The sequence below is a fragment of the Mixia osmundae genome, assembly GCF_000708205.1.
Source record: "Mixia osmundae IAM 14324 unplaced genomic scaffold scaffold_1, whole genome shotgun sequence".
Lineage (NCBI taxonomy): Eukaryota > Fungi > Basidiomycota > Mixiomycetes > Mixiales > Mixiaceae > Mixia > Mixia osmundae.
This window is the reverse complement of record NW_014575563.1, coordinates 721232-748334: the sequence shown is the minus strand read 5'-3', so window position 1 is coordinate 748334 and position 27103 is coordinate 721232. Positions and strand designations below refer to the sequence as shown.

At 55.1% G+C, this 27103-nt stretch overlaps 14 protein-coding genes across 14 annotated transcripts; 7 read left to right on the top strand and 7 right to left on the bottom strand.

The window, feature by feature from the left end:
- Window position 1: 1 nt before the first annotated feature.
- On the bottom strand, window positions 2–3103 carry L969DRAFT_84033 (uncharacterized protein). Its single transcript, XM_014715303.1, has 8 exons — window positions 3024–3103; window positions 2899–2956; window positions 2800–2844; window positions 2589–2744; window positions 2444–2539; window positions 877–2393; window positions 439–823; window positions 2–382 (listed from the first exon to the last, which is right to left on the bottom strand). The coding sequence occupies exons 1-8, from the start codon at window positions 3045–3047 to the stop codon at window positions 135–137; spliced, it is 2529 nt and encodes an 842-aa protein (XP_014570789.1). The 5' UTR covers window positions 3048–3103; the 3' UTR covers window positions 2–134.
- Window positions 3104–3238: 135 nt separating this feature from the next.
- L969DRAFT_14366 (uncharacterized protein) lies at window positions 3239–4783 on the top strand (the record flags this gene model as incomplete). Its single annotated transcript, XM_014714884.1, has 2 exons — window positions 3239–3527; window positions 3579–4783. 2 exons carry the CDS (start codon window positions 3239–3241, stop codon window positions 4781–4783), a joined length of 1494 nt encoding a protein of 497 aa, XP_014570370.1.
- A 64-nt stretch (window positions 4784–4847) lies between these two features.
- On the bottom strand, window positions 4848–5986 carry L969DRAFT_80872 (uncharacterized protein; the record flags this gene model as incomplete). Its single annotated transcript, XM_014715302.1, has 2 exons — window positions 4848–5477; window positions 5687–5986. 2 exons carry the CDS (start codon window positions 5984–5986, stop codon window positions 4848–4850), a joined length of 930 nt encoding a protein of 309 aa, XP_014570788.1.
- A 516-nt stretch (window positions 5987–6502) lies between these two features.
- L969DRAFT_100678 (uncharacterized protein) lies at window positions 6503–7767 on the top strand (the record flags this gene model as incomplete). Its single annotated transcript, XM_014715301.1, has 2 exons — window positions 6503–6530; window positions 6621–7767. The coding sequence occupies 2 exons, from the start codon at window positions 6503–6505 to the stop codon at window positions 7667–7669; spliced, it is 1077 nt and encodes a 358-aa protein (XP_014570787.1). The 3' UTR covers window positions 7670–7767.
- On the bottom strand, window positions 7583–10530 carry L969DRAFT_131868 (uncharacterized protein). The gene is made up of 2 exons (XM_014715300.1): window positions 9421–10530; window positions 7583–9370 (listed from the first exon to the last, which is right to left on the bottom strand). The coding sequence occupies exons 1-2, from the start codon at window positions 10338–10340 to the stop codon at window positions 7807–7809; spliced, it is 2484 nt and encodes an 827-aa protein (XP_014570786.1). The 5' UTR covers window positions 10341–10530; the 3' UTR covers window positions 7583–7806.
- On the top strand, window positions 10487–11760 carry L969DRAFT_91619 (uncharacterized protein; the record flags this gene model as incomplete). Its single annotated transcript, XM_014715298.1, has 4 exons — window positions 10487–10526; window positions 10581–10757; window positions 10806–11333; window positions 11384–11760. 4 exons carry the CDS (start codon window positions 10487–10489, stop codon window positions 11758–11760), a joined length of 1122 nt encoding a protein of 373 aa, XP_014570784.1.
- On the bottom strand, window positions 11574–13019 carry L969DRAFT_84029 (uncharacterized protein). The gene is made up of 3 exons (XM_014715297.1): window positions 12670–13019; window positions 11948–12620; window positions 11574–11900 (listed from the first exon to the last, which is right to left on the bottom strand). The coding sequence occupies exons 1-3, from the start codon at window positions 12948–12950 to the stop codon at window positions 11805–11807; spliced, it is 1050 nt and encodes a 349-aa protein (XP_014570783.1). The 5' UTR covers window positions 12951–13019; the 3' UTR covers window positions 11574–11804.
- A 158-nt stretch (window positions 13020–13177) lies between these two features.
- On the top strand, window positions 13178–15556 carry L969DRAFT_131941 (uncharacterized protein). Its single transcript, XM_014715296.1, has one exon. The coding sequence runs from the start codon at window positions 13405–13407 to the stop codon at window positions 15532–15534; it is 2130 nt and encodes a 709-aa protein (XP_014570782.1). The 5' UTR covers window positions 13178–13404; the 3' UTR covers window positions 15535–15556.
- Window positions 15557–15579: 23 nt separating this feature from the next.
- L969DRAFT_43650 (uncharacterized protein) lies at window positions 15580–19107 on the bottom strand (the record flags this gene model as incomplete). Its single annotated transcript, XM_014715295.1, has 4 exons — window positions 15580–17830; window positions 17882–17976; window positions 18169–18495; window positions 18541–19107. The coding sequence occupies 4 exons, from the start codon at window positions 19105–19107 to the stop codon at window positions 15580–15582; spliced, it is 3240 nt and encodes a 1079-aa protein (XP_014570781.1).
- L969DRAFT_605585 (uncharacterized protein) lies at window positions 18990–22269 on the top strand. Its single transcript, XM_014715294.1, has 8 exons — window positions 18990–20011; window positions 20066–20123; window positions 20171–20487; window positions 20535–20681; window positions 20729–20975; window positions 21024–21457; window positions 21511–21694; window positions 21745–22269. The coding sequence occupies exons 1-8, from the start codon at window positions 19478–19480 to the stop codon at window positions 21897–21899; spliced, it is 2076 nt and encodes a 691-aa protein (XP_014570780.1). The 5' UTR covers window positions 18990–19477; the 3' UTR covers window positions 21900–22269.
- L969DRAFT_68958 (uncharacterized protein) lies at window positions 21969–22704 on the bottom strand. Its single transcript, XM_014715293.1, has 5 exons — window positions 22372–22704; window positions 22234–22315; window positions 22146–22179; window positions 22038–22090; window positions 21969–21989 (listed from the first exon to the last, which is right to left on the bottom strand). The coding sequence occupies exons 1-5, from the start codon at window positions 22633–22635 to the stop codon at window positions 21982–21984; spliced, it is 441 nt and encodes a 146-aa protein (XP_014570779.1). The 5' UTR covers window positions 22636–22704; the 3' UTR covers window positions 21969–21981.
- Window positions 22705–22781: 77 nt separating this feature from the next.
- L969DRAFT_91612 (uncharacterized protein) lies at window positions 22782–23865 on the top strand (the record flags this gene model as incomplete). Its single annotated transcript, XM_014715292.1, has 2 exons — window positions 22782–22994; window positions 23050–23865. The coding sequence occupies 2 exons, from the start codon at window positions 22782–22784 to the stop codon at window positions 23863–23865; spliced, it is 1029 nt and encodes a 342-aa protein (XP_014570778.1).
- An 80-nt stretch (window positions 23866–23945) lies between these two features.
- L969DRAFT_44217 (uncharacterized protein) lies at window positions 23946–25077 on the bottom strand (the record flags this gene model as incomplete). The annotated part of the gene is made up of 4 exons (XM_014715291.1): window positions 23946–24369; window positions 24422–24525; window positions 24578–24891; window positions 24975–25077. 4 exons carry the CDS (start codon window positions 25075–25077, stop codon window positions 23946–23948), a joined length of 945 nt encoding a protein of 314 aa, XP_014570777.1.
- A 100-nt stretch (window positions 25078–25177) lies between these two features.
- Window positions 25178–27061, top strand: L969DRAFT_91610 (uncharacterized protein; the record flags this gene model as incomplete). Its single annotated transcript, XM_014715290.1, has 4 exons — window positions 25178–25321; window positions 25384–25525; window positions 25586–25801; window positions 25854–27061. The coding sequence occupies 4 exons, from the start codon at window positions 25178–25180 to the stop codon at window positions 27059–27061; spliced, it is 1710 nt and encodes a 569-aa protein (XP_014570776.1).
- Window positions 27062–27103: the final 42 nt, after the last annotated feature.

Here is a 27103-nt window from a genome sequence, read left to right as displayed (position 1 = left end):
TTTTCGCGACACGGTGCACGATCGACAGGAACATTATGATCAAGCTCGGTGTGGGTCATCATGAAAAACGCAAAGGGGACAGTACATCAATGCAATCAGAGCGAGGATCGCTCGGAGCGGGGCAACAGAGCCGCTTAGAGCTTGTCGTAGTAGTTCGAGATGTCAGGGATTTCGTCCTTGAGACCCTTGCGCTTCCTGATCTCCTTGACCAGCTCCTCCATCTTGCTGCCCTTTTCGAGAGGCGTGCCGTTCATGAGCGCGTAGTGATCGAACACCATCTGTGGGAAGGCTTGACCGCCCGTTGCTTGACGCAGATCGGAAGTGAAGCCGAAAGATGCAGCGACGGGCAGGTAGCTCTTGACTGCGAACAGCGGTGTACCAACTGGGGGAAGCGATGGATGTCAGCACAATCATAGCTAGCCAACGCGATAAACGCACCTCGTTGCTCTTCGCTGATGACGACACCACGACGCTTGTTCATCGTAGAATAGATACCGCCCAGGCAGGATTCGGAGCAAGTTGTCTCGACGAGGTAGACGGGTTCCTGAATACCTGGCGTGGCGAGCAAAGCGCTGGCATACATCACACGACGACATGTCGGGATGATCTGACCACCACCACGATGGATGGCGTCCGTGTGCAGGGTGACATCGAGAATGTTGTATCTGACACCTCGACCGGGTTCCTCAGCGCACACACCTTCCTTCGAAGCCCACTGGAAGGCAGCGACGCAGGAATCCTTGATTTCGGCAAGGTATTGTACAGCCTTTGTCGTGTCGACGAGCAGATTCGGGCCGTTTGTGTCGGGACCGAAGCACCAAATCTGCAGGGCAAGAGTCAGAGCGTAGTGAGCGTGACCGTATCGAGATATCTCACCTTGCGTGCTTCTGTGACATCCCATCCATGCTCGTCAGCGAGCACACGTGCGCGGAGCTTAAAGTCATCTCGCGGCGCGATCTTGCCAGTCTCGATGGCCTTCGAAACTTCTTCGTCAAGCGGTTGAGCAGTCATGTAAATCCTGTTGTGCTTGTTCTGCGACTTGGATAGAGCAGTCATGCTGGACAGAGCCTGGACGGTCTCGCGATAGGCGACGACTGGCGCAGACTTCTTGAGAGGGATTTGCGCATGGTCTTCTTCGAGATCCTTGAGGCAAATCTCGAGATGGAGTTCGCCTGCACCGGCAACGATATGCTCGCCAGTCTCCGAGATCCAAGTTTGCACGCAGGGGTCAGACTTTGAGAGACGCTTGAGACCTTCGACGAGCTTGGGCAGATCGTTAGCATTCTTGACCTCAACGGCGACTTGCACGACGGGCGAGACGGAGAACTTCATGACACGCATGTTGTGAGCAGTCTCGGAGGTCGCGAGCGTGCCGGACTTGAGCAGGAATTGATCGACACCGACGAGACCGACAATGTTACCGGCAGGGCAATCCTCGATAGGCTCGACATAACGGCCCATCATGAGGACGGTGCGCTGGATGGACTTGATTGATAGGTCTTCCTTCTTGCCGGGCACGTAGTTCGGGCCTTGAATACGGATCTTGGGACCAGCCTTGACCGTGCCAGAGAAGACACGTCCGAATGCGTAGAATCGACCCTTGTCGGATGTGGGGACCATCTTTGAGACGTAAAGCATGAGGGGACCCTTGGGATCACAGTCTCGGATACCGATAGCGGATTCGTCATCGAGGGGACCTTCGTACAAGTTCTCGACACGGTATTTCTGCGCAGTCAGAGGTGACGGCAGATTGATGACTATCATCTCCAGGAGAGAGTCACCAGCAGGCAAGAACTTGCGCATGATCGACTTGAGCAGCGCCTTGCCTTCCTGGTCCTTCTCCTCTGAAGTCAACTTGACCTCGAGCTTTTCGAGCATGGGCATGATCGCATCCTTTTTGAAGTTCATGACGGAATCGAAGATCTTAAAGATTGGGTCCAAGATGAACATGTTGAATGCTCGCTCGAGGACCTCGCCGTCAGCGCCAGTGTTCTTTGTGGTCCACTTCTTCGTCTTTGGGTTGAAGAAGTTGTCGCCCCACAGCTTGCCCATCATCTTTTCCTTGTCGACACCAAACTTCTTGGAGTAACGAGCGGCGAACTGACGAAGCGTGAATGCCCATCCATGAAGTCCTGAACCAAAGGCGATTGTGCCCTTCTCGGGGTAGACCTGGCAATCACCGAGCGCCTTATCGTTGTAGGTGGCGATGATGACATTGACGGATTCAATCGTTCGGCTGAAGGACTGGTAGAGATCTTCCTTGGAGACCTGCAGTTCGAGCAGTGCACGGTCGACCTTGTTGACGATGACGACAGGCTTGATGCGTTCGCCGAGTGCCTGACGAAGCACGGTCTCCGTCTGCACGCACACGCCGTCGATACAGTCGACGACGACTGCGAGAATTTGTAAGCGTTCGCCATGCATACGCATAGGGCGAGCGTACCAAGGGCACCATCGGTGACACGGAGCGCAGCAGTGACTTCTGACGAGAAATCGACGTGACCGGGCGAGTCGATCAAATTGATGAGGAACTCGTTGCCTGACCGTATCTCGTCAGCACAGAACAGAAACGTTCTCGCCGGACCGACCATCGTTCTTTTGCTTGACATCCGGAAGGTCTTCTTTCGGCAGCTCAAAGTACATTGAGATGGCAGTCGATTTGATGGTGATGCCGCGTTCTTGCTCGTCCGGACGGGTGTCCATGAAGCGGGAGTCACCAGCACGAGCGGCGGCGATGATACCAGCTGCGTATCGAAAGACCATGAGCCTGCGTGGTGACTCAGCAGCACCTCGACGCACCCTTTGATACGAGCGAGTCTGTCAGAGTCGACTTTCCGTGATCGACTGCGTGCAAATGTCAGCGCTCTAAATCGACCAGCTGTCTTGTGGAGAGCGTACCGTGAGCGATGACACTCATGTTACGGATATTGCCGACTCGGTCCATGAGACCACGCATCTGTCCAGGCACGAGCGCACTTGTCAGCAACGGTGTCCATCTTGCGCGACTCCGAAGCTCGACTGACCTGGTCGACGGTGAAATTGACCATCTTGACTGATTGTACTGTAAATCTAGGGGGATGCCTTGACGGTCTGTCGCTCTAGGCAGACGCTCGAACGCTGCTCAAATTTTGTGAGCGCCTACGAGAGAATTTGCGTCTCTCACGGTTTTCACCGACATTGGCTTGTGATTATATACTCATGTAATCACTGTCGCTACATGGCGGTGACGCCGATGAGCATGAGGAGCACGCCGGCCAGCAAGCATCGAGCGCTGGCAGTCCGGCAAGCGGAAGATGAGCTAATCAAGCGGCCTACCCATTCGGTCTACCACCAAGAGATCCTCACAGAGGACGAGTATACTGCAGCCCTGTCAAAGATCATCCAGCGAGACTTCTTCCCAGATCTGCATGCTGCAGAATGTGCCAGGGAGACTCAAGCGGCCCTTGCAGCCAGCTTGGAGCGAATGCATAGCCGAGCCGAGCGCAAGGGTCCTCTTGTGACGCCAACACCTTTGCGCAGGGATCTAGGTGCGTCTGCTCACGACTTGAGGGTGCATAGGCTGATGGTGGCCACGAAAGGCTCTACGCCAGGTGCGACGCCGCTCCGTGGCGCTTCGCCAACTCCCTCAGTCATGTCGACGCGTAGCATGAGGCCTACAAATGATCCATCTCAACACTCGCTTGACCATTTTGTTACCCACTATACCTCAGAAGACAACGCATCCTTCGCAGAGATCGTACAGAAGCAGAACGAGCTGCGACGAGTGCAGCACAGTTGGGCGTATGACATGGAAGCGCGATCAAATGCGAGACTACTACAAGCGCGTCAGGGCCGCGAACGGTTGGTCGAGGCTGTGAACAGAGCTCTCATCGAAGGCGGCGGCGAAGTCATGCTGCTCGAAGGCGCTGAACCTGGCCGGCCGAGTGACCGCTTGCTTCTCACAGGCGGCAAGACATCGCTGATCGGAGACCAGCTCTCCATACAAGCTGCCAAGCAACACGTCATAGAAGCAGGAGCACCAGAAAGCAGACTGATCAAAGACTCTTCGGCTGCTAGTTCTGTGGAGGATGCCAGCGAGATGCCCCCGCCAGCGTTACCTGCGCGTGCTACGAAGGACGCTTCTGACGTTCGCATGGAGGGCTGGTCAGCCAAAACGCGTAATGCCTTTTTCTTTTCGCCAGACGCAAATGAGAGCATTGTCGAGCGGTCCATCAAGCCCAAGCCGAGGGATCCGACCCTGCATCTGTACGCCGAACCAAAGTCGATCAATTATGCCAATACGCGCATCAGAGAGCCGAAGAAGCGGCGTTCCCAGAGCTCTCGCGCACCGTCCAGCCCGAGTACATCCATCGTCGCAGAAGCCATCAACGCAGATGCGTCCGAGCCAGCTACACCGCGCATACGCGGCTATGGCTTTGTCGCGCCCATGGCTTCCCCTACGCCATCTCAGCTCGGCGAGACGGGTATGAACGCACTCATGACACATGGCGTGCTGCAAGGCACACCTGTGGCACTACCACGCGATGGAGATTCTCCTTTCCAGCTGACCGAAAGCTCGCGAAGAGATCGGCTCGCTCACCGTATGGCGTCGCAAGCTTCTGCCAATCTCAGAAGGAAAAGCACAGGCATGGAGCCCTCGAGCTCGAAGCGGTCTCGCATTCTGGATTCGCCGAATACGCCAAGGACGCCTCAAGCGATGCGACAGATGCTCAGTCCTGCAGCTCGGCTGATCTCGAAGAATTTGCAAAAGACAAAAGCTGCGAAAACACGATTGGACACTTAGAAAAAACCCCTATAATGTTCTACGACATGGACTGATGAGTATATATGTTGTCGTTTGTTGTGCATCAGATGTACCGATACGTTTTGGGCGAATCCCATGACAGAGTAGCAATGGTTCTGGGGCTGTAAGCCAGGCTGCTCCTCTTTGAATCTGCAAGTTTGGGTGAATGCAAAGGCGTCGACTCTACTTGACTTCGCTCTGAGATACTGTAGAGCAGTGGACTGGATATGGCCAGGCCGAAGCCGATCGCGAAGCCTGCTGGCAGCGTGACCTGGTCGTCATATTCGGCAAAGTCAATATCGAGTACATGTTGCTCAGTCTGATCGTCTGAAAGCGACAGTTGCTGCCAGAGACTCTTCTCTAGCGTAAAGGGCGACGATGGCGTTGCCGGTGCCTGGAAACTGGGCGAGAGCGGCATAAGAGGCGAACCGAAAGCCGAAGCTGAGAGGAACGGTGAATTGTACGACTTGAGCGTGACCTCCTCCTTGCGAAGGGTCACAATCCGATTGACGGGTGCGGGTCCATTCGAGAAGAAGGCGTCTAAGGCTTCTATGGCTGCCTTCTCCTCCTTTGCACGCCGCAGCTGTGTGCCTTCGTCATTTGCTTCATGGATGAGAACGGGCGATTGTGTAGCAGAGAATGTGATTCGATAGCCCGAGCTTGCATCGTCATCGTGTATCGCCGGCAGAGTGGGCTGAAAAACGTCGATAGATAGCATTGAGGCTGACCGAGATCGCCGACGTGCAACTGCATCGTCCGGCGAGCGAGCAGACCAGTCAGAATCGCTTGAACTTGCGCGAGTGTGAGACAGCGAAGGTACGCTCGAGCTTCGCTTCGTTTCCGGCGTTTTAGGACTCTGTTGCTTGGCGTGAGCGAGGCAACGACGATGGCCGAGCAACTTACAGGCAGCTCCATCCAGTCAAAGTGATCTGCTAGATCGCCACCTTTGCAATGCCATTCCATCTCTTCGACTGGCTTAGCCGCAAAGCCGGACCTCAGCTTCGTGAGAAAGCCAGACTTGCTGCCCGAGCTTGACGAGGAGCGATGCCGCCCTTTCTCTGGCTTGGCTCTTCGAGTCTCGCCATCCGGACGCAGCTTGACGGGTGAACCAAGCATCGGCATGGGAGCAGACGAGGAGCGAGCATGGGTGGAGCGCTTGTCGAGTTTCGACAGCGAGTGCACGTTGTCCGCCGAGAGCGGCATGCCCGGACGAGCTGAGTCTTGCACGGCTTGTAGGTCGAGGGATGCCTGCCTGAGGCGAGTCCTGATGATCATCTTATACGTCTGTTTGGAGAAGCTTCAGGCTCTGTGTCATCTATCGATGCCTAGGCTGATCCAGTAAGGCTTAAGCTCGAAGGAATAACCATGATGCCCAAGCAATGACAGCCGACGGCAGAGTCTATCCCGCCTGGGCTAAGGCTCGATCGCAATCTGGCCAGCCCGCCATGCGTATACGCTCGAGCAGGGTCCGTACATCTTTCGATTCCAGCCCGCGGTAAGGTGCGAGATCGTCTATGAGCAGTCATCGCCAGGCACAACGAGCTTGACATGCCGGAACAAGCAAGGCCGCAACGGGGCACCTGCTCAAATGGCTGGCTCTGTCGGTGCTCGTCAATTGTTTTCGTGCGCGGTTGGGCCCTGTCCCGTGTTGTGACATTTACGATTGCGTGCTTCGGCATTGGCAGCATTCCGAAAAGATCTTGTTGTCCTTGCGCAAGCATGGCTGACGGCACGCATATACTCATCGGTGAGCATACAGGATCGTGCGCATGGCTCGACGAAGCCAGCGCGCGATGCCAGCTAGTGTGCCGCGTCTGACACTTTTGCTGTGCTCCAGTGGGAACCGGTGCCGTTGGTGCTTTCTACGGCTCAAGATTGCACGATCCGGCGAACAGCGTCTTTGTCTCGCTGGTCTGCCGATCTAACTATGCCGCCGTCAAGAAGCGCGGTGTCTACCTGCGCACTAGAGACTATGGCGAATACCACTTTCGGCCTCATGCGGTGTACCCGTCCATCCAAGCTGCCGCCGACTCTGGACAGACATGGAACTACGCCGTCGTGACGACAAAGTGTCTGCCAGACATCACCGACGATTCTGCCGAGATTGTGCCGATCGTGAGCGACGAGACCCACATTGTATTGATACAGAACGGCATCGGACTAGAAGAACCGCACCGTCGCCGATTCCCCCAAAATCCCATCCTCAGCTGCGTCACCATCGTCAGTGCCGCTCAAGTCGAGCCAGGCGTGATCATCCAGCATCGCTGGACTCGCGTCAGCATCGGCCCGTACGGTGTCGGCCAGAGAGGCGGAGATGACGTACACCAGCTAGAATCAAGAGGCCAGGCTTCCACTTCGGAATTCGTCAAGATGCTCACCCATGGCGGTGTCAAGGATGCTGAAGAGTACGACGAGAAGGGTCTCCAGCTCGTTCGATGGCACAAGCTCTGCATCAACGCATCGATGAACCCCTCAGCCGTCTTGTCTGGCGGCGCGGGCAATTCGACAATGTCGCTCGATACCGAGCTCAGAATCCATCTCAAGGCTTGCATGGATGAAATCTTCGTGGCTGCGCCCAAAGTGCTTGGACGGAGCTTCCCCGAACATCTGGCAACGCCGGACAAGATCCTCAGATCGACCGAGCGCAATACAAACGCAAAACCTAGCATGCTGCTCGATTGGGAGAGTAACAGGCCTATGGAGATCGAAGTCATTCTCGGCAATCCTGTCAGGATCGCACGAGCTCACGGAGTAGACATGCCCCGCCTCCAAGCATTGTACGCATTACTTAAAATGGCGCAGCAGCGCCGAGATCAGGCCAACGCACTCATGGGCGGCAAACGTGCGGCCGACAACACTGCGCTCGAGGTCGAATCCAAGCTGTGACCTCCCACTCCCTGTCTTGAAGCAAAGAACCATACACGCCCGCCTCCGACCTTTCTTTTGGACATTTTTAGCATCACACGAGCATTAGCATGACCTCCAAACGCTTGTAGTCATGCATCCAAATGCATGCTCTTGTGCTACATGTTCGAATCCCATATGCTGATGAGTGACTTGACGGGCGGGCGTTTGACCCTCTTGAGCGTGTCAGACGTGTGACTCGTAGAGAGATCGGGCGCGCGAGCTTTAAGCAGTGATGTAAGTGTCTTGACGTTGGCTGGCGCACTCAGATGCTCTGCCATTACTAGCAGCTTGTCTTGCTGTGATGCTACAGACTTTGTAGACTTCATGGGATACTGTTTGGGAGCCGCTTCCGTTGCCTGACAGCCGAGAGATGCTGGAACGATATGAGGGGGCGCACGCGTTCCATGCGTTGTCTCGTCAGTAGCAGCGGAGAGTTCTCGAACTTCATGGAGATCGTGTGTGGCTTGCTTCACGGTTGAAGCGTCGAGTGGAGGTGCTACAACCTCTGGCAGTGTAGGCGTCTTTGAACAGCAAGGTATCTGATCGCTGGTCATTGCGGTGATAGGCGCGATCGATCGCGATTGTTGCGTGGGCAGATTAGACATTGCCTCGGGCTGCATACGCGTCTCTCGCTTCGATAGTGGTTCTGCGCGACAGCCTATGCTTGTACTGAGTCGACGCTCGAGTGATGCTAGACCAGCGCCAGCAAGAGCGATGACTGGCTCGACTGGCGTCGAGGGCATGCTTAGCGGAGTCAGAGTAGCCGTAGATGCTTGCGACCGGAGCGAAGGCGTATCTGAGATCCTCGTTAGTACGCCGGCAAGGTCTTTCGTGGCCGTTGCCCATGCACTGGTAGAGGCGCCGGCGGTGAAAGGCGTTTGCTCGATGGTGTGGTCGGAGTCTTTAGCTTCGCCCGTCAAGAAGATGCTTGCTGCGGAGGGACGGATTGCGATGTCTGGCTTAGACCCTTTGTGCGAACGAGGCAGACCAGGCAAGGTCTTATCAAGCGTGCCGGTCCGTGCTGAGGATGCGAGATCAAGTGCAATGAGCGACCTAATCGTTTCGACTTCTACATCTTCTTGAATTGGGTACAGATCAGTGCTTGCTCCGATCTCGTAAAGGCTCTGCGAGCTCGCTCGTCTCGAGCTCGATCGCTTCAGGTCAGGCTGAAGCAGAAGCAGGCTTGCAGCAGCATTGGCAGGGATCGAGAAGAGATCAGCGCTTGATGGCCATGCATCGAACGTTGGCGCTGGCCGCACCATGCGATCGAAATAGTCAACAGGAGGACTCTCATCCATCCATGTGGGAGACCGCAGGGATGCGTGAGCAGGTCTAGGAGAAAGTAGCTGCGGCGCTTCGTAAGTCAAGTAAGGGTCTGACGACGTAGTGGAAGCGGGGTCAGAGTTCGATCTTGCACGGTTGAGGAGCTCTACATATGGCGAGATCTCTTCTGTGGAGGCGTAGGACGGCGACAGCCACTCCGCAGACACGTTGCGAGAGCCAGTCGAGAGCGAGCGGTGGAGACTCGGCGACAAGCCAGCAGCGCCGTAGCCAGAGAATTGAGAGCCTGAGTGTGAGAGTAGAGTCTGCTCATTTGCGATGCTTGCCTCGCTATGGTCAATCGGAAGGTTGCTACCGCTGACGAGCAACACTGGAAGCACTACTTGCAATACATCGCCCCTGTTTCTTCTGTCAGCCAGCGCAGAGTCTGCAAAGCCTCTGTGACTCACCATGAGGCATCAATGAGCATAGTGATAGCAACATCGTACTGAACTTCGAACAGTTGTGCAGACTGCACCGAGCATATTTTGGGAATCGGCAATAAGGCGACTTGACTCGTGTCTTGTTCGCTAGAGATTTGCAAAGGTGTATCAGTAATGACGGACGTATCAATGGGATTCGTGGCGCGTCCCAATGTTGCAGATTTGCCTCGAGTGATGTGTCGCCTCAGTGCGACTGAAGTGTAGCCAAGTCGACCTGCGCCAGACGCTCTGCATTTGACGCGTACGGCAATTTGCTGCCCGGCATCGACATTGATGACGCCGCTATCTAAGCGGCCTTCCAGAGCAATATCGCCTCGAGGGCCACGACTTGGCAATTTGAGTATCGAATCTTCAATGACAGGTAGGTGAGCTTGTACAGCGATTTCAGGCTGCTCGGTGACGCTCAGGATGATCTGACGGCTGAGCACTGAGCATGTGCCATCTCTAGATCTGATTGCGACAGTGGCAGTGAGAACATAAGTCACGCCGGCGAGATTGGGGACGTTTACGCTTGACGGCGAGTCGAAAGGCAGTTCGTACTGAAAGTTGAAACGACACCTTCCTTTGCGAGCACGCCAGAATGATGTTCCATCGATATTCTCGGCGGCATAGACTGCATTAGATGGTGGCAACGACGCAGATTGAAAAAGTGTCGTCTTTTCGAGGAAAGCAAGCGTTGCTACGTCTGCATCAAGCTCCTCGATGCCTTGGAGCTTGACAGCAATCTCGCCGAGTGCAATGTGTTCCGAGCTTGCCGATAGTTGCAAAATGCCCGAGATGGTCTCGCCAGACGAGAAAGCTTTCTTCGAGAGCAGGACGAGCAGCTCGACGTCATTGTGTGACAGGACGGCGTTGGGCAGAAGCCGAGGCAGGCTTTTGGCATCCATTCGATTGTGAAGGCACCAAGTGAGCGGCGAAGACAGAAGGGAATCATCGCGAGAAGCCGAATGAGATGCGCCCGGACAGGCGCGCACAGACAGCAGGGGACAGCAGAAGGACAAGCCGCCGTCGCGCTTTCTCTCGACTCGACAAAATGTCGTACAAGATTGTGGTCTTGCCTGGCGATGGCATAGGTGCAGCCGTCGCAGTATCAGTTGTGGCTATTGCTGATGCCTCCGTTCCAATAGGACCAGAGGTGACTGGGGAAGCTGTCAGAGTGCTCAAGCATCTTGCGACCTTGCGACCGTCTTTGAGCTTTGACATTGAATCACATGACTTTGGAGGGGCAGCCATCGACTCGACTGGCGAGCCATTGCCGCCAAAGACACTAGACGCATGTCGCTCAGCTCATGCCATCCTGCTAGGTACATGGATCGCCTGATGCAGAGGTACAAGCTAAAATTTATGGACAGGCGCTGTTGGAGGTCCCAAATGGGGCACGGGCAAGATCAGACCAGAGCAAGGCATCCTCGGCTTGCGCAAAGCCCTAGACTTGTATGCCAACATTCGGCCTGCACTCTTCCCGTCGGAAAGCCTGCTCAAATTGTCGCCGCTCAAAGAGGAGCATGCCAAGGGAACGTCCATTATCTGCCTGCGCGAGCTAGTGGGAGGCATCTACTTTGGTGACAGGCAAGAAGCAGAGCAAGGCGACCCTAAGGGCGCAGCCTGGGATCGCTGTGACTACTCTGTCCCCGAAGTTGAGCGAATCGCCCGCGTCGCTGCACACCTTGCACTAGCAGCTGATCCGCCGCTCGAGATCCATTCAATTGATAAAGCCAATGTGCTTGCAACCAGCCGATTATGGCGTAGCACAGTCACTGCTCTCTTCGCCAAAGAGTTCCCTCAGCTCAAGATCGATCATCACCTGGTCGATTCTGCAGCCATGGTCATCGGCAGCAGACCTCGCAAGCTCAATGGCATCATCCTCACAGACAATCTCTGTATGTCCTCGCCCTGCTGAGCATAAAAACACAAACTTACTCGCGCGTAGTCGGAGACATTCTGAGCGATCAGCTCAGTGTCATTCCAGGCTCATTGGGTCTCTTGCCTTCTGCCTCGCTCGCTGGCTTACCTGACGGCAAAGGCAAATGCCTCGGTATCTACGAGCCGATCCATGGCTCTGCACCAGACATTGCAGGCAAGGGCATCGCAAACCCAATCGGTACGATTCTGTCGGTTGGCATGCTGTTGCGCTATTCGCTCTCGCTGGGCGAGGAAGCCGACCTGATCGAAAACGCGGTCAGAATCGCTCTAGATGAAAGTACACACGGAGGTCATCAGATCCGTACGGCTGATCTGGGCGGCTCGGCAAAGTCTGTCGACGTTGGCGCTGCCGTCATTACGGCGCTTGATTCGCTTTGCAAGTAGCAGGTCTACAACAACAAATTGCATTCTATTGATGCTCGTTGTGATTATGGGAAGGCTGCGAGTCCTCCGTCTGGAAGATCTGCGCTCGCCATGCGAGCGTTCAGTGAGAGTCGCATCTCTGTCGCCACCCCATGAGCAGTCTGTTGCAGCCATCAGCAGAGTTATGTGAGAGCGCAAGCAAACGCACTTTGAGCAGATCTCTGAGTCTTGTCAGCTCGAGTTCTTGACATCGCTCCAGTCGCATCGAGCAGACATTGTCTGCTCCATCGAAAGCGACAATCAGTCTGCTTTGCGAAGCTGACTCTTCGTGCAGTGTCGCGTCAAGAAACGGCTCTTGATGGATCAGGTTGAGTGTGACGCAAACGGGCAGCTGATCGCGCTCGTCTAACTGATCGCCCAAAGACTCGCTGTCGTCTAGCTCGAAATCGACGACTCGACCCGCTGTCTTGAGATTCTTCTTGCGTATACCGTCGGCTGTGCCCTTGAGGAACGCACTCATGTCACCGCCCGGCTGTGCTACGGAGCTGCCAGGCTGCTCGCCATCCTCGCCCGGCTTTCTTCGTTGGTTGAGCAAGGCGGTACTGCGTGTCCGGGGAATGCGCAGATCCCACAAAGCCGCTCTGACTGCCATGAACGCAACATCGTACAGGTTTCCGCCGGATGCGCCGAGAACAATCACATCGATAGCGAGCGACCATCTCCGCTTGCCGGGCAGGATGATGAGTTGATCTCGTACTCTCCTTCTCGTCGTTGACTTTTTCGGGCTCGCGCCGAAGAAATGACTCTTTAGCGCCGTTGCGATGAAGGAGACGAGCCCTCCGGTAGGATCATGATCAAGGGCTTGTAGCGCCATGGGCGAGCTGCTCTCTCGTGAGTATCTAGAAGAGGAGCTCACAAAGAGCGCCTCACCAATCGACATCAATGTCGAGCCATCGCGAGGCGTCCGAGCCCGCCCGGGCTGCCCCACTGCCCGCGTTCGAGCTTGACTCTCCGACTGCTTCGAGTCTGCATCCCACGAGGACGTCTGAACCTGCTACAACAACTCTTGCAGAGCCATTCGACTGAGGAGCGATGCCGCTGGCGATATGAATATCTCGATAATCGAGCCGCTGTCGTCCATCTGATCTTGATGCTATTGATAGCGAATGGGCAACATACGAGAGCTCTGCTCGCGAGGCAGTGCTTTGCATGCGTACGAACTTGACAGCGTTCGCCTCAAGCCCGTATATAACGAGCGGCGCGAGTAAGATTCGACTGCTTCCCGCGCCCCGATCACGTCGATCACGCGAGCGTGAGAGAAACGAACAGCATAAGAAGAAGTTTTCAATCCCTCTTAGCTCAAGACCATACTGTGAGTTGTTTTCGCTATATCGTCCTCGGCTTACCTTTCCACGACGATCCGATCTCTACGTGGACCCACTCCTACCATCTGCGTTACTTTGCGAGAGCCGTTGCTGACTTTGGGCTTCTGCCTCTTCTTCAGCTTACAGGATTTCTTTATAGAAAAACATCCGAGTCGTCTAGCAACTCAAAGTTGCCACCTTTACACATAGCGACGACGAGGGAAGAAGCCTCTTGCCTCCCTTTAACGGAGACATGACCTCTCGTTCAGCCTAGCCAGTCTCTGACTGTGCCTGGCCCGAGATGGTTCTCGATGAAGTTGCTGCGTCCCACCGCACTCGTCATGCTTTGGCCGAAAGGTCTCTGCAGAGTGTTTGCGTTGTCACACACTGTCCTGTCGTCTGCTTCGCTTCGGCTGGTATTCGGACTTCAGTCGTCGTGGCCGTGGTGACGTTGGCGAGGAGCATGAGGCTGTTTCTGAGCTATCTCACTACTATCTATATATGTTGTCACACTGCACTCTCGGGCTATCATACTCTGCCCCTCGTGCTCTTTCCTGTCTCTCTAGCGAGATTTCATCCCCTTAGTGTTCCAGTCGATCGCGTCTGCCGTCTCGACATGGACGACTTTACGAAGGTCGATCGAAATCTCAAGAATGCACTGTTCGAGGGCTACAAGCTCAGTCCGCTAAGAGATGCTGCGCTGTCCAGGCAAGCGCTGCCATGTAAAGGTGACGACGTTGCGCTGCCAGGACGGCCACTTGTACGAGTTGATGACATTGCAACGTACAACTGGCGTGCAGTCAGAGCCAAGGCGAAGCACAACTTTCTCTGCCCGGAGTCAGCTACAAGTGCAGTCTTTATCGATGGTCAAGCACAAGTCTGGCGCATAAGCCTCAGTGAGCAAGATGTCGCCATCAAACTGCTTCTGGCTATTCCCCTGCCCGTCAGCCCTAGCACGGCTTCGAAGGCGGCAGAGTACCCTAGCATTGTGATATCAGATGGCAAGATCATCGTAGCAGACGGCACTGGGTTGCTCTACATCATCAGCTCCTCGGCACAGACGGCCGCAATAGATGCATCTTATAGCTTGCAAGTCAATGACGCCTCACTACCTTTCAGTTTGCTAGGCGTACAGTCGCAAGCTAGGCCAGATGGCACAATGGCTTACTTGATCTCGTATCTGTCCGAAGCTGCTGTCAGCAGAGGGAACGACGAGGAATCCGGGCGCTTCACGCTCGCGCTCGTGACGCCAAGTCAAATCGTTCGCAATGGCTATGCTCTCCTGGACACGATGTGGACCATCACGGGTGCCGACTTGCCATCCTTCGTGTACCGTCAAGACAATACTGCGAGCTGGATCGTTGGCGCAAGCGCTCATTTTACTGCTCTTGGTGTCCCGGCCGACTCGCAAGTCGAGCAGTCGAAAATCAAACCGACAGAGTCCGTGCGATATCATTGGAGTCAGACGTCAGAGACTATCACAGTCGATTTCAAGCTCCCTCTTGCAGCCAGAGCCAAGGACATCAATGTGACCTTTTCGCCTCAATTCGTGACGATTGCGCCAAAGACCGATAACGCTTGTCTACCGCGCTGGTCACATCGCAAGCTATGGTCTAAAATCAAACCAGACGAGTCAACGTGGTCTCTCGAGCCTTTGGATGATGCATGCCTCTTGTCTCTCACATTGGAGAAGACCGAATCGTCACGCTGGTACAGCATCTTTTCGCCAGACGCTCAAGGCTATGAGGAGATTGACGAGACGCTCGACGCCGATGTAGCAAGAGATATTGCAGCAAACCTAGATAAGTATACGTCTGATACGCACCTGGACAATGTTCCGCCATCGACTTTGCTCGGCGATGAAGTTGACGCCGACATTGATGCTCCTGCCGATACGCCGGGCAGCGGAACCATGCTAACAATTATATCTGACGAGGGTCGAACCACCAGAGTACCGCTTACGCGCCCTGTCGAGCTTCTCTCACTGCCAGTCCCAAGTCAGCCGCAGACCGATAAATCGATCATCATTCGCAGCGACGTTCATGGCTTTCTTTTCAAACTCGAAACAGACACGGCGAGCTGGCGACACACATCAACATTTCCTGCACTCGCTTTCGTGCTCGCCTCAAAGCGTGACATAAAATACGCCGCGCATCTCGATCATTCTGTCAGCATCGCAATCGAAGCCGGTGCAACGCTTCGGGCAGCTGCTCATGCGAATACCTCAGGTTCACAAATCCCTGCTGGTGGCAACGCATACTTGTACTACCCTCCTCCACCAGGCAGCAAAGCAAGAACGGCGCGTTCTGCGGTGGCCAAGATAACTTCGCCATCTTCTGGCGCCTGTATCGGCGTAGCAAGACTGAGCATCGACGAGAAGGACGTCATCATCTTTTTGTGCGAACAAGAACTGGTTACATTGCGTCTATAGCTACAGAGTCTACGTTGTCAATCTCTACAGCTACAGAGATGTGATCTACGCTGCGAACATACGCTCAAATGCTTCACGAAGCTCCGCAGGCGTCTCGATGCTAGCTATCTCGCTTGTGACGGGTGTCGCCTCGTCTACATCCATCGGCATCGAGGCCGCCGGCTGCTCTGTTTCCACTGCTCTGTTCATCACTGGTAGACGTAGGAGTTCGCGCCATATCGTGCGCAGTGGCGGCAGCGTGTGCGGAGCTGCGTCTAGCAATGCAGATACATTTGAGATTTGAGGATTGCTCCTTGCTTCCCCTGTCGGTGTCGGAAGCGTCAGGTCGTCCAGTAAGTCGCTGAGTAATGACAGAGGTCCGACAGTGTCGGGTAGTCGTGCTGGCAATTGAGGCAGACCGACGTCTGTACCTGCCAAACTAATGCTGCCATTCGCGTCCACGAAGGCGAATGCCGGGGCTTTGCCATCACTGATGAGCGTGAGGCTTCGCATCGGACCTGGCATGATCTTGAGGCTTGCCTCGATCGTGTCGCCGAGCGATATCTCGAAAGCGCGCACGTCATGTGTAGGATCTGTACCGAGACTTCTTTCGACGGCAATCGCTTTGTCGCTGCCTCGAACGGAGTGAAGACTCTGCAGTGACACTGCTGCTGCTCCTATTTCATCGCATGTATACACATCGCATACCGATATGCCATTGCGGCCTCCGTAGACAAGGAATTGACCATGCTTGCCTGCGAAGACAATTGAGCTGACAAGCGTCGCATTTGGCGACGAGATCGATCTCAGTAAGGCTAGTGATCGAACATTCCACAGGGAAACGCAAGTTTGATGAGCGATGGCAAGAAGAGAGCCATCAAAAGAGAAGGCAGCGGCAAAGGCGCTCTGTTGGCGACAGTCGAAGACGGAGCGGCAGCTCCAGGTCATTCGGCCCTTGAAGTCTTGGCGAGACTGCCAGAGCTTGATCTGACCTTTCTTGCTGGTAGTACAGACCAGCAGTGGCGCGGTCTGACTGAAGCAGACCGAAGTGACTTCATCGCTATGAGGTCTGTCGATGCGTGTCACTAGGGCATAGGAGCCGTCTTGCGTGCCTTGCCAGATCTTGAGGTATGTCTCTTGTGCGAACCCTTCGCTTTGCCATCGATCGATGGTGGCCATGAATGTTGGTATGCCTCTTTGAGGTGTACTGAAAGCGACATGACTGATTCTGGGCGGCTCGACGCGGCCTTCTTCGCCCACGATTCGGTTCGTAGGAGCAATCTCGATCTCTACACTGTCTGATGTCTTGAGAGAGATGAGCTGAAGGGTCGATGGATGCGAGGCGGGAAGGGCAATTCGATTGGACACAGACTCGTACGCTATCGGGACGAGCCCACTCTCATCTGCCCTTGCTGTCGTCGATCCACTCTTGAGGCTACCGATGAGCTTGAGAGATTGCGAGCTGATGAACATGCTCGAGCCATCCTCGTGCCGCGTGACGAAGAGCATCTCGCCTGGACCGGAAGCACTGACGGCGACAGATACGATGCCGGAGCCAAGACGGGGAAGATACTCTTTGTGATGCGTCTCGAGCTGCCAGATGACGAGGACAGCTTCCTCTCCGGCAGAGAGCAGATAGGCCCCGTTGGGTGTGAACGCCAAGCTGCGAACGCGATGTGCATGCCAATGCAAGACTGCGCTGGCCGAAGTGGAAGCCGAAGCATCGCTGAGACAGTACCACAATCTTATCTGGCCTTCAGAATCTCCGACGGCAACGTATGGCTCTGTGGGATGGATCGCCAGGGCAGTGAGTCGCTTGCGTGACTCGTACACCCTGGCAGGCATCGTTCCATCTGAGGCGCTCGCTACGAGCATCCTCCTGCCATCCAGCACGACGACATGCTCTCCTCGTGGGTCAACAGCCAGGCAAGTAGGTGCTGTGAGAGGGAATGCCTCATGAGTGGTCGCTTTGCCAGCAATCAAGTCAATTCGCTGCACAGAGGCACTTTGCTCCGAGTCTTTGGCAGGCTGGACGAGCGCGAAGATGGATCCGTGGAGCTCAGAACTACCTGTCAGATCGATTATTCTGCCATCGAGTGGTATAGACTTGAGGATCTCGCCGGCGGTATAGTCCCAGACGTCAAGCGAGCCTTTGCTGCCCACTAGCAGTTGCAGCGGATTGTGTGGATTGAGGAGCAACGATAGCACGTCAGAGCTTGTCGAGCTTGAGGTTGAAGCCGTTCTGAGCTCGGACACGATACGCTTGGCTTTGAGCGAATAGACCAAGACGCTGCTGAAGCTTGCAACAAAGCAATGTCTGCAAATTTCCCGTCAGCTCTGCAGAACTCTTTCCGGCACATGTGCGCACTCGTTGTCCGGCGTGAAGACGTTCCTGCACTGCGGCACTTTGGCCGAAGCTATTCTGGACAAGGGCAGTGTCTTGCCAGCGGACATGGTCACCATCTCAGAGTTCAAGCGGGTGCCTCGAAATTTACAGCGCGCGCATTACTATATTTACGACAGTCAGCACACGACAGGTGATTCGCCCTGGTCAGACAGCCTGATGAGCTCTCTCCAGACAGCGCGGTCTCCCGAGCCGATCTTCGATAGCAGGCTCAATATCGTGAGCCGCTTGTTCTCATAAGCAGCGCTTACGCCGTCGTCCTCGCCTCGCATCGAATCCACTTCCTGTCCGACGAGCCATCTCCGGCTTTCCCTTGCCTTTCGCAACCGTTTGGCAAGCTGCCAAGCACTGCTGTCCTCGCCAGAACCGCAGAGTGTCACGAAGCGACCCGTATGCACCGGCTGACGCGCTCTCGTTTTGCTGACGATGCCATTTCGCGGCAGAGGAGCATTGGTGAAGAAGCAAAGCTTGCTGATCGATACGGCGGCAACGGTCAGGCGACGCTGGGTGGCTGACGAGACGACTGCATTGAGATCATCGCCTGTTGGTGCGATCAGCCATCGATGCAAGAGGTATGTCTGCGCACACTGTCAGCACGCTCTGTAGACACACAGACAGCCTACATATTTGTCGTCCCAGGTCAGAGAATGCGTCTCGACCTCGTATGCGCAACCCATCGGGATCTCACGAAGGAAGCAAGAGTGCGTGCCAGCAAGGCTACCGTAGATGCCTTCGGTCACAACGAGTGGCCAGAGAACTTCTGCATAGATCTTTGTGCGTCCATGATCGCTATCGGTGGCATAGACCGAATTGGACATATGTATGTTGTTGTCCAGCGCAGACCAGGTCGCTCTGGAACTGAAACAGGCACGTACTGCCCAAGGCGATCGCGCAATGGCTTGCCAGTGCTCGCTGGGCTCGAGTCCCAAGGCTGGATCGCGAGAGGTACGAAGATGGCCTTTGCGATAGAGGCGCGCTTTGATGATGACTTTGATGATGGGAGAGAATAGCCGGATGTGGTATGCAAGCGGTACTCGCTGCCAGTTGAGCGCGAGAAGGCTGATGAGAAGCAGCTCAAGGGCATTGTATCGCTTCAAGCAAATTGCCACTCCGATAAGAGTATACACGACGACGTTACTCGTTGAGGGCTGCAAGGCAGTCGCGACAAACGCCGCCGATAGCTTCACCATCTTGCGTCACGATGAGGAAAGGGAAGGAAGATGTCCACGGCTTTTGAAGGCCTCGCAAGCGGTTTGCGCGGCTAACGCGTCGCGCCAGCTCGGTGATGAAGTAAGCAAGAGCAAGCATGAGGATCTAATGGCAATCGGACGTATCGGGTCAGCGAAAACGCTTGCAGCGATCTGCGGCTAGATCGTGGTTCAGTCTGCATTGGCGTTGATGGCAAGTTGATAGGAGCTGAGTATGAGTGCAGCAATAGCGGCCATTGCGACGGTCACGCTCGCTTCAACGGAGCTTCTGACTGCTTCGGGCTGGCTGTGTGTCAAGCAAGGCATAATTGGCTGAGGATGTCTTGAAGCTAGGGATCGGGCGGAAGCTGCGATGTTTGCTGTGGCCAGCATTGGCTATTGGCTCGTCATACAGACGATTCTCGACAGGAGCGCGCGACTTTTTGCCAGCTCGAGTGGACGACAGACTTGCATGCTCTGTGGCTGTTCACGAGCTGCCCGTACCACACACCGCCTGACTGTTCGTGCGAACAGTCTTTGCAACCCTTCTGCAGCTCGACTGCGGCCTCGCCTGCCGTCTACGCTCGACATCGAGCAAAAGTCACAGAGCTTGTCTACGAGCTCTTTCTTGACGACGACTCGCCCCATACAGCTTTCCCAGTCCAACAGAAGTCTCTCAAGCTCGAACGTCATCATGAGCTCATCTATAGAACCTTCTGCAGCGCCTGAGCCAGCCAGCACAGCCAACCAGAGCAATGCCCCAGAAAGCCAAGTCGACGGCGAGTCCAAAGGTCCAAGCAAGAGTGAGCTCAAAAAGAAGGCAAAGGAGATGGAGAAGGAGCGCAAGAAAGCCGAGCGAGAGGCAAAGGAAGCGGAGGCTCGTCAAGCTCGAGAGGCAGCCGATGTCGTGCGTCGACTCCGTTCGAGCATTGCTACCGACTCATGTCTCACGATTTATCAGGACTTTGCGCAGGACAACTACGGCAAGCTCCCTTTGAATCAATCGCAAACGCGTCCGGGTGCGTTTGTGTAACTCTGCAAAGATGCCCCTCTGATCTCGAACCAGGCGAATCATACACCCATGTCGGAAAGCTCACGGCCAACAATGACGGTCAGGAGGTCCTGTTCCGAGCTCGTGTGCACACGACCCGGGCACAAGGAGCCAAGATGGTCTTTGTTACTTTCCGTCTGACTGAGGAAAGCGGACAAGAGATGATCCAAGGCATCGCCAATGTTGAGCCCAAGTTCGTCAGCAAACACATGGTCAAACACCTGCAGCTTCTTCCGAAGGAGACCATTGTCCTCGTACGAGGACGCGTGCAACTGCCTATCGAGCCTGTCAAAAGCTGTACCGTCCAGGATGCCGAGATCAAGATCGCGCAGGTAGATTCAGTAGGCACCGATAAGACGCAGGCTAATCCGCCGAGCAGCTGCATACTATCGCCGAACCATCAAAGGAGCTGCCCTTCTCGCTCGACGATGCGTGTAGAAGTGCAGCCGAGCTCGAAAGACCAGACAGTGAGTTCAACGTGGTCCATGCCCCAACACGTCTCGATAGCCGTTTGTTCGATCTGCGCGTCAGTGTGAGCGACTTATCGATGATATCAGCTGACGCGCCAGGCAGTCGCATACGAATCTGTCCATTTTCAAGATCAACTCTGCTATCTGCCGCTTGTTCAGAGACTATCTGACCTCAAAGAACTTTATCGAGATTCATACACCCAAAATGCAAGGCGCAGCGACAGAGTCGGGCTCGAGTGTCTTCAAGGTCGACTACTTCAAACGACCTGCCTTTCTCGCTCAGTCACCTCAGCTGGCAAAACAAATGTGCATCGCCGCCGACATGGAGCGTGTCTTCGAGATTGGACCTGGTCAGTCTCTTTGCTTCCTGGCAGTGCGTGGCTGACGGAACATGAAAGTCTTTCGAGCGGAGAACTCGAACACGGCAAGACATATGACCGAGTTCACGGGACTCGATCTGGAAATGACATTCAACGAACACTACCACGAAGTCGTCGATCTGCTGGACGAGATGCTCAAGTTCATCTTCACCTCACTGCAAAAAGACCTGCGCAAAGAGATCGACGACGTACGAGCGCAATATCCGAGCGAAGACTTTGTATTCCCAGAAGAGACTGTAAAGCTGCCCTTCCACGAAGGAGTGCGCCTGCTACGCGAAGATGGATGGAAAGACAACGGACAGGAAATTGGCGATTACGATGATTTCAGCACTCCGACAGAGAAGCGCTTAGGAGAGATTGTCAAGGCAAAGTTCAACACCGACTACTACATCCTCGACAAGTTTCCGTTGGCCGTGCGACCGTTTTACACCATGCCTGATGGTCAGGATCCGGTCAGTACCCACTGACAATGCCTTGGTCATCACTGACTCGTTCTGATGGTCAGAAACTCTCAAATTCATATGATTTCTTCATGCGCGGAGAGGAAATTCTGTCCGGTGCGCAACGAGTACATACGGCTGACTTGCTCGAGAGTCGCATGCGCGAAGTCGGCATTGATCCGAAAGAGATGGAGGAATATGTCGATGGGTTCCGATGGGGCACGCCGCCCCATGCAGGTGGAGGAATTGGTCAGTCTCACACCAGGCTTCTCTGCTCATGCTCACTTCATGAGACGCAGGCCTCGAGCGTGTGCTGATGCTGTTCCTCAAGCTCGGCAACATCAGATGGGCTTCGCTCTTCCATCGTGACCCAAAGAGTTTCCCCGTGCCTTCGACGCAGACAGAAGCAGCAGCGGAACATGCGGCTGTCCATCCGCCGAAACCCTTGTCATAGACGCGCGCATGACCGCATACAAGCACAAGCAAGCCCAATATTGCATTGTTGCCCTACTCTAGGCTAGCTCTCGGAGTTTCGTTCAATGCGCTGCATATAAAGCATCAGCTTGAAACTAATCGATGATGGTAGCTTTACCTTCGGGCGTATTGGCAATGTAGTCGATAGCCTCGGCAATGCTCGTGATACGGCTATCGAGCAGTGTGTGAGCACAAAGGGCCGAAAGCAGCAGGAAATAGCACGAACTCTGCCTCTTCATCTGGGATCTCGATACTGAACTCTTCCTGCACGGTCGCTGGATATGAGCCGTTGGACGCGTCTCGAGCATGACGACTTGCCTCAACGGCCATGACGACCTCGACGGCATCAAGCGAATCGAGTCCGAGATCGGTCGTGAAGGATGAGCTTGCTGTGAGCTGCACACCACACCGCATTTGAGCACTTTGCGTGCTCGCAAACTTGTCCGGCTCACCTTTGTAGGATCGACTTTCTCGAAGGACTTCAGCACGTCGAGCACACGCTCGGTGATGGCCGATTTGTCCAGTCCACCAGAGCTAGCGTACCTCACGCCCAAGCGTGCAGGTACCGTCCATCGAGCAGGAGCAGAGACTCTGTAGCTCATTGCTCGGCTTGCATTGACAGAGGCTGTCGGCTTTGCCTGCGTGAGCATCGATCGAGCTGCTGTCTGACCGCATGCCCGCAAGCCATTGGATATCGGTCGCACTGAGCGTAGCATACTTTAGACTGGTAGCGAAACGTCAGCCGTGGTCTGTAGGCTCGCCAAACCGGCACCTCCGCCACTTTCGGCCAATCAAAGCAAAGCAAAGCAAAGGCGCGCCTACGCCGACGACGACCACTCACTCGGCTTGCGACTTCGAAGGGATGCGGCATCGATTGGGGAACAGTTCGCTGGGTCGTATGACCCAGCACAGACTGCTGATGCTACGCAACATGGTCTCTTCGCTCATCGAGCACGAACAGATCAAGACAACCGTGCCAAAAGCAAGACAATGTCAACGGATGGCCGAGAAATTCATCACATTGGCACGCCAACAGAGCGCACCTGCACATGTCGTAGCGAGGGGCATGCTCATGGTATGCAGTTGACTTGTCCAGCATCTGACCGTCGCTGACCCGTTCGCGTTCGTAGAGCACAGAGAGGACTGTACCTAAACTGTTCAAAGAGCTGGCCGTGCGCTACGCTGATCGACCTGGCGGCTACACACGGATACACCTTTACGGCAATAGATTGGGTGATCACGCACCTCATGCCATACTCGAGTTCGTCGACGGACCGAAAGATCTCCTGTTCGCTCAGACTGCTCTGACGCTCGGTCACGAACTGGCGCTCAAGGCACTCGCGGGCAATAGGCAAGGATTGTTTTGGCGGCAGAGTCGTGTGCCTCTAGGTGAGCTGGAGACACTTGCGCCCGGCGCAGCAAGACAGGCTGCGGTGATTGCCCGATACGAACCACTGGGCTTGCGCAAATATACCTTGTGGAATCTCGGCAAGATCTTCAAGTTTCGCGACCCCAAGGAGATCCTCGAGCTCGAACAGCGCGCGAGGGATCACTTCGATGTCAGCTTGGCGAGGGCACACCAGGAGCCAGTGGATGCAAAGGATGCCATGCTGTCCACCGTCCTACGTGGGCACGAGATCGGCGCGGATGCAAAGAGGAATAACCTCGACAAGCGTGAATATCCCGTCAGGAAGCGGGCAGGCCGATCGGGCGACGCGTACAACGAGCCGCCCTACCAGGCGGATGCACTCGATCTTCTGCAGCCGAAAGCTGCGCCTAAACAGCTTTCTGATCAGAGTAGGGAGATCATCAGAATGCTCAGTCAGATCGGTCAGGGCGAGATCGGGTCAGACGGATTGCCAGACTTTACCGCGCCTGACGCAGCCGAGCCTGCCCGGCCAATGCTCGAGTCTGGCCGGCCAGCGAGAGCAGAAGCGCGTGCGTAGCATTGTTGTGCAAATACGATGAGTTCCAACAACAGACAAACAAAAAAAACAAGTCAACGTCCGTACGCATGAGAGTGTATCTAGTAGTGCTCGCGGTATTGCTCACGATAACGATCTTGTCTGTAATGCTGGGGCTGCGCCAGGTACTCGTCCGATTCTTGTTGTGCATATTGCTGCCGTTGGCCGTAGCCGAAGTCCTCGAATGGGTTGTCGTAGACGTCAGACGGCGGATAGCGAGCTTGTCTACTCATTTCTGTCCTGCTTCGTGATGCGTAGGGTTGCCTGAACTCTGATTCGCTGTCCACATGCAGCGTGCTGGGCTGTTGACTCCATTTGCCTTCTTTGAGCGCAAAGGCATCGTCCAAGGCGCCTTGTGATCGCAGCGAATTATACTTTGCCTGGTCCCGTCTCTGATCGTTGACAAAGAAGCGCTGCATCATGAGGAAGTAGCTCTGGATGAGTGCGAGCAAGAGCCAAAGTCCGCCGGCGACGCCAAGCTGAGCCCTGCAAAATAAGAATTCAGCCGGTTCGAGATGTCGAATGACTCCGAACCGACCACGTGAAGATGTTGCAAATAGCTTTACCGGTCTTGCTGCCGTTACTTGCGCCACTGCTGCCCGTGAGTGTGCCCGTGCTCGTGTCAATGAGGGTCAGGCCCGTCTGTGGCACTGCATAAGCCCGAGACCTCTGTACGTTCGAAGGACAGACTGACAATGAAGTCGGCTTGACAAGCCGCTACCGCAGCAGAGTGTCTGGTCGCACTGACGGCGATGAGCGCGACGGCGACGATGAGCGCAGCAAGGGTGAGTAAGATGTTGATCGTGACGTATCGTCCGTGGATCTTTCCGGTCGAGCGGACGGTGAAGAAGCCTAGCACTTGCCACAGTACGAGGAGTATGCATATGATGCCGAGGATGTAGGCCCCGAAGCTGGGTACGGAGATTGCTTGGACAGAGTGACCGCCGAATGCCAAGATGGCAGTGGCCAAAGCAACCGCGAAAGTCTCGACGATGATGAGGTAGGCGCCTGCGTTGGCAAGCGGAAAGGCGCAACAGCAGTACTGACTCCGCTTCGTCATGCCTCCTGTTCGCCAAGAAGTGGCTACTGACGATGACAAGCCAAGGGAAAGAGCGACACAACACCGTCCTGCTGCTGCTGCTGCGCGTCGCCGACAGACAGCGTGGCAAAAAGTGTCGGCCTGCGATCAACCATGGTGAGGGCTGCGTCGATAGCCAAGTAGCGTCAATACGCCTGCACGCATGCATACCAGCTTTCGGGCCCGACAGACCCTCGAAGCGACGAAGCAAACAGGATGTCGTCCGACAAAAGCACAGACCTCTCTGTGCCTGTCGAATCATCGGCCAATGAAGTCGACCAGGAGCATGAACTACCCGCCTACTCTTCGGGACGACTTGTTGCCGTCGTACTTCTCTGCACGAGTGTCATGATTCTCAACGTCAGCTCAAGTTTCCCTCGTTGCCTCAACCAAAACCGGCTGATCTTATCGGGAAATGACAGATAATGAGCGTCCAAGCAATGACATTGGCGCTCCCCACAGTCCAGCGAGAGCTCAACATCGAGCAACATACACTCCAATGGGTCGTCACATGCTATTCGCTCACGTTCAGCTGCTTCCTCCTCTTGTTCGGCCGATTAGCAGGTCAGCTATCACACGCTCTTATCTACGCCAGATCGCTGAACATACAGAGCTCGCGTACAGATCTGTACGGCCCACGGCTTGTGTTCGTGCTAGGAAGCATCATGTTCGCCGTCTGGTCACTCGCTTGCGGTTTCGCGCAGACATACATCCAGCTCTTTTTCTTTCGCGCCTTTCAAGGCATCGGTGCCGCTGCGACCGTCCCTGCAGGCCTGGCCATCCTCGGCCGAACCTTCAAGCCCGGTCCCGGCAAGTCTGCAGCTTTCGCAACGTTCTCATGTGCGTGAAGGCTGTCTTCGATGCTCGACAAAGCTGATGGCAGACCATGCAGGCGGCGCACCTGTCGGGGCAAGCCTTGGTCTCGTCTTTGGAGGTGTCCTGACGACCTACACAAAACCAACATGGCGGACTTGGCTCTATGTCGGCGGCGCATTGTCCTTTGCTGTTGCTGGCTTTGCGCCCTTTGTCATACCTTCAGACAAACTGCTCGTCGTACGCACGAAAGACAGATCGGTCGACTGGCTTGGAGCATGGCTCGCAACTTCGGGTCTCGTGCTCCTGACATTTTCTCTCGCCGATGGATCTGGCGCACCGAACGGGTGGCGGACGCCTTACATCCCCACACTGTTCTCGCTTTCTATCGTTCTGTTGGTCGCCTTCTGGTTCTGGCAAAGGTATCTGGAGTACAGTCCGAATTCGACAATGACGCCCCTCATGCGAGTCTCGCTATGGAAAAGAGGCCGCTTCGCAGTCGTCATGCTCATCTCTTTCCTGGCCTACGCTTGCTTCTCGTCCTACAGCTACTTTGCCACTCTCTTCTACCAAGACTACATCGGCTTGTCTGCTGTCCTCACGACGGTACGGTTCCTTCCAATGTCAATCACCGGCGTCCTCATCAATTTCACCGTAGCCATCGTCGTCGCTTATGTGCCTGCCCAGTATCTCATCATGCTCGGATGTCTGGGTACTGCAATCGCGCCCATGCTGTTCGCCTTGCAGAAGATCGGAGACCCCTATTGGCAATGGCAATTCCCCGCGATGATCCTGACCGTCTTTGGCGCAGATCTCATCTTCGCATGTGGCACCATCTATGCAAGCAAGGTCGCAGATGCTCGCGATCAGGGCCTAGCGGGCGGCATAATTAATACGGTTCTCCAAGTTGCTACCGGCACTGCTATTGCCATCTTCACCATCATCCAAGATGAGACACAATCTCGTGATGCTCGCAGACAAGGTGTCATCGTTGATCAAGACCAGACCAATCTGCCGGCATCGTCGCTTCTGGTCGGCCTGCGAGCAGCTTTCTGGGGATGCGCTGCGTTCTCGTTCGCCGGCTTTGCCCTCTCTGCAATCTTCCTACGTAGTATCGGCACTGTTGGCGAAAAGTCGACGGTCAAGGCTATAGCGTCCGACGAAGAAAGCGCGACGAGTAGCAAGCAGCAGACAGGAAGCAATTCTCACGACGACAAGCCTAGTAATGAAGCGCAGCTACACAAAGAGGATCAAGCTGCAGCTGTAGACGAGAAGGCGACGTTATAGACGTATTCTAGACGCGGGACATATGATGTTGTGTAACTTGTT

Coding starts and splice junctions, on each gene's coding strand:
- L969DRAFT_84033 (XM_014715303.1), bottom strand. CDS start 3,047: ATGGTCAATTTCACCGTCGACCAG. Junction 2,845..2,898: donor CATGAGTGTCATCGCTCACG/GTACGCTCTCCA, acceptor ATTTGCACGCAG/TCGATCACGGAAAGTCGACT. Junction 2,540..2,588: donor TGTCAAGCAAAAGAACGATG/GTCGGTCCGGCG, acceptor AGATACGGTCAG/GCAACGAGTTCCTCATCAAT.
- L969DRAFT_131868 (XM_014715300.1), bottom strand. CDS start 10,340: ATGGATGCCAAAAGCCTGCCTCGGCTTCTGCCCAACGCCGTCCTGTCA. Junction 9,371..9,420: donor ATGCTCATTGATGCCTCATG/GTGAGTCACAGA, acceptor CAGAAGAAACAG/GGGCGATGTATTGCAAGTAG.
- L969DRAFT_84029 (XM_014715297.1), bottom strand. CDS start 12,950: ATGCAAAGCACTGCCTCGCGAGCAGAGCTCTCGTATGTTGCCCATTCG. Junction 12,621..12,669: donor CTCGACATTGATGTCGATTG/GTGAGGCGCTCT, acceptor ACGAGAGAGCAG/CTCGCCCATGGCGCTACAAG. Junction 11,901..11,947: donor GACTCAGAGATCTGCTCAAA/GTGCGTTTGCTT, acceptor TGGCTGCAACAG/ACTGCTCATGGGGTGGCGAC.
- L969DRAFT_131941 (XM_014715296.1), top strand. CDS start 13,405: ATGGTTCTCGATGAAGTTGCTGCGTCCCACCGCACTCGTCATGCTTTG.
- L969DRAFT_605585 (XM_014715294.1), top strand. CDS start 19,478: ATGTTTGCTGTGGCCAGCATTGGCTATTGGCTCGTCATACAGACGATT. Junction 20,012..20,065: donor CTCGAGAGGCAGCCGATGTC/GTGCGTCGACTC, acceptor ACGATTTATCAG/GACTTTGCGCAGGACAACTA. Junction 20,488..20,534: donor CCGAGATCAAGATCGCGCAG/GTAGATTCAGTA, acceptor TCCGCCGAGCAG/CTGCATACTATCGCCGAACC.
- L969DRAFT_68958 (XM_014715293.1), bottom strand. CDS start 22,635: ATGCTACGCTCAGTGCGACCGATATCCAATGGCTTGCGGGCATGCGGT. Junction 22,316..22,371: donor AGAAAGTCGATCCTACAAAG/GTGAGCCGGACA, acceptor TGTGGTGTGCAG/CTCACAGCAAGCTCATCCTT. Junction 22,091..22,145: donor ATCCCAGATGAAGAGGCAGA/GTTCGTGCTATT, acceptor ACTGCTCGATAG/CCGTATCACGAGCATTGCCG.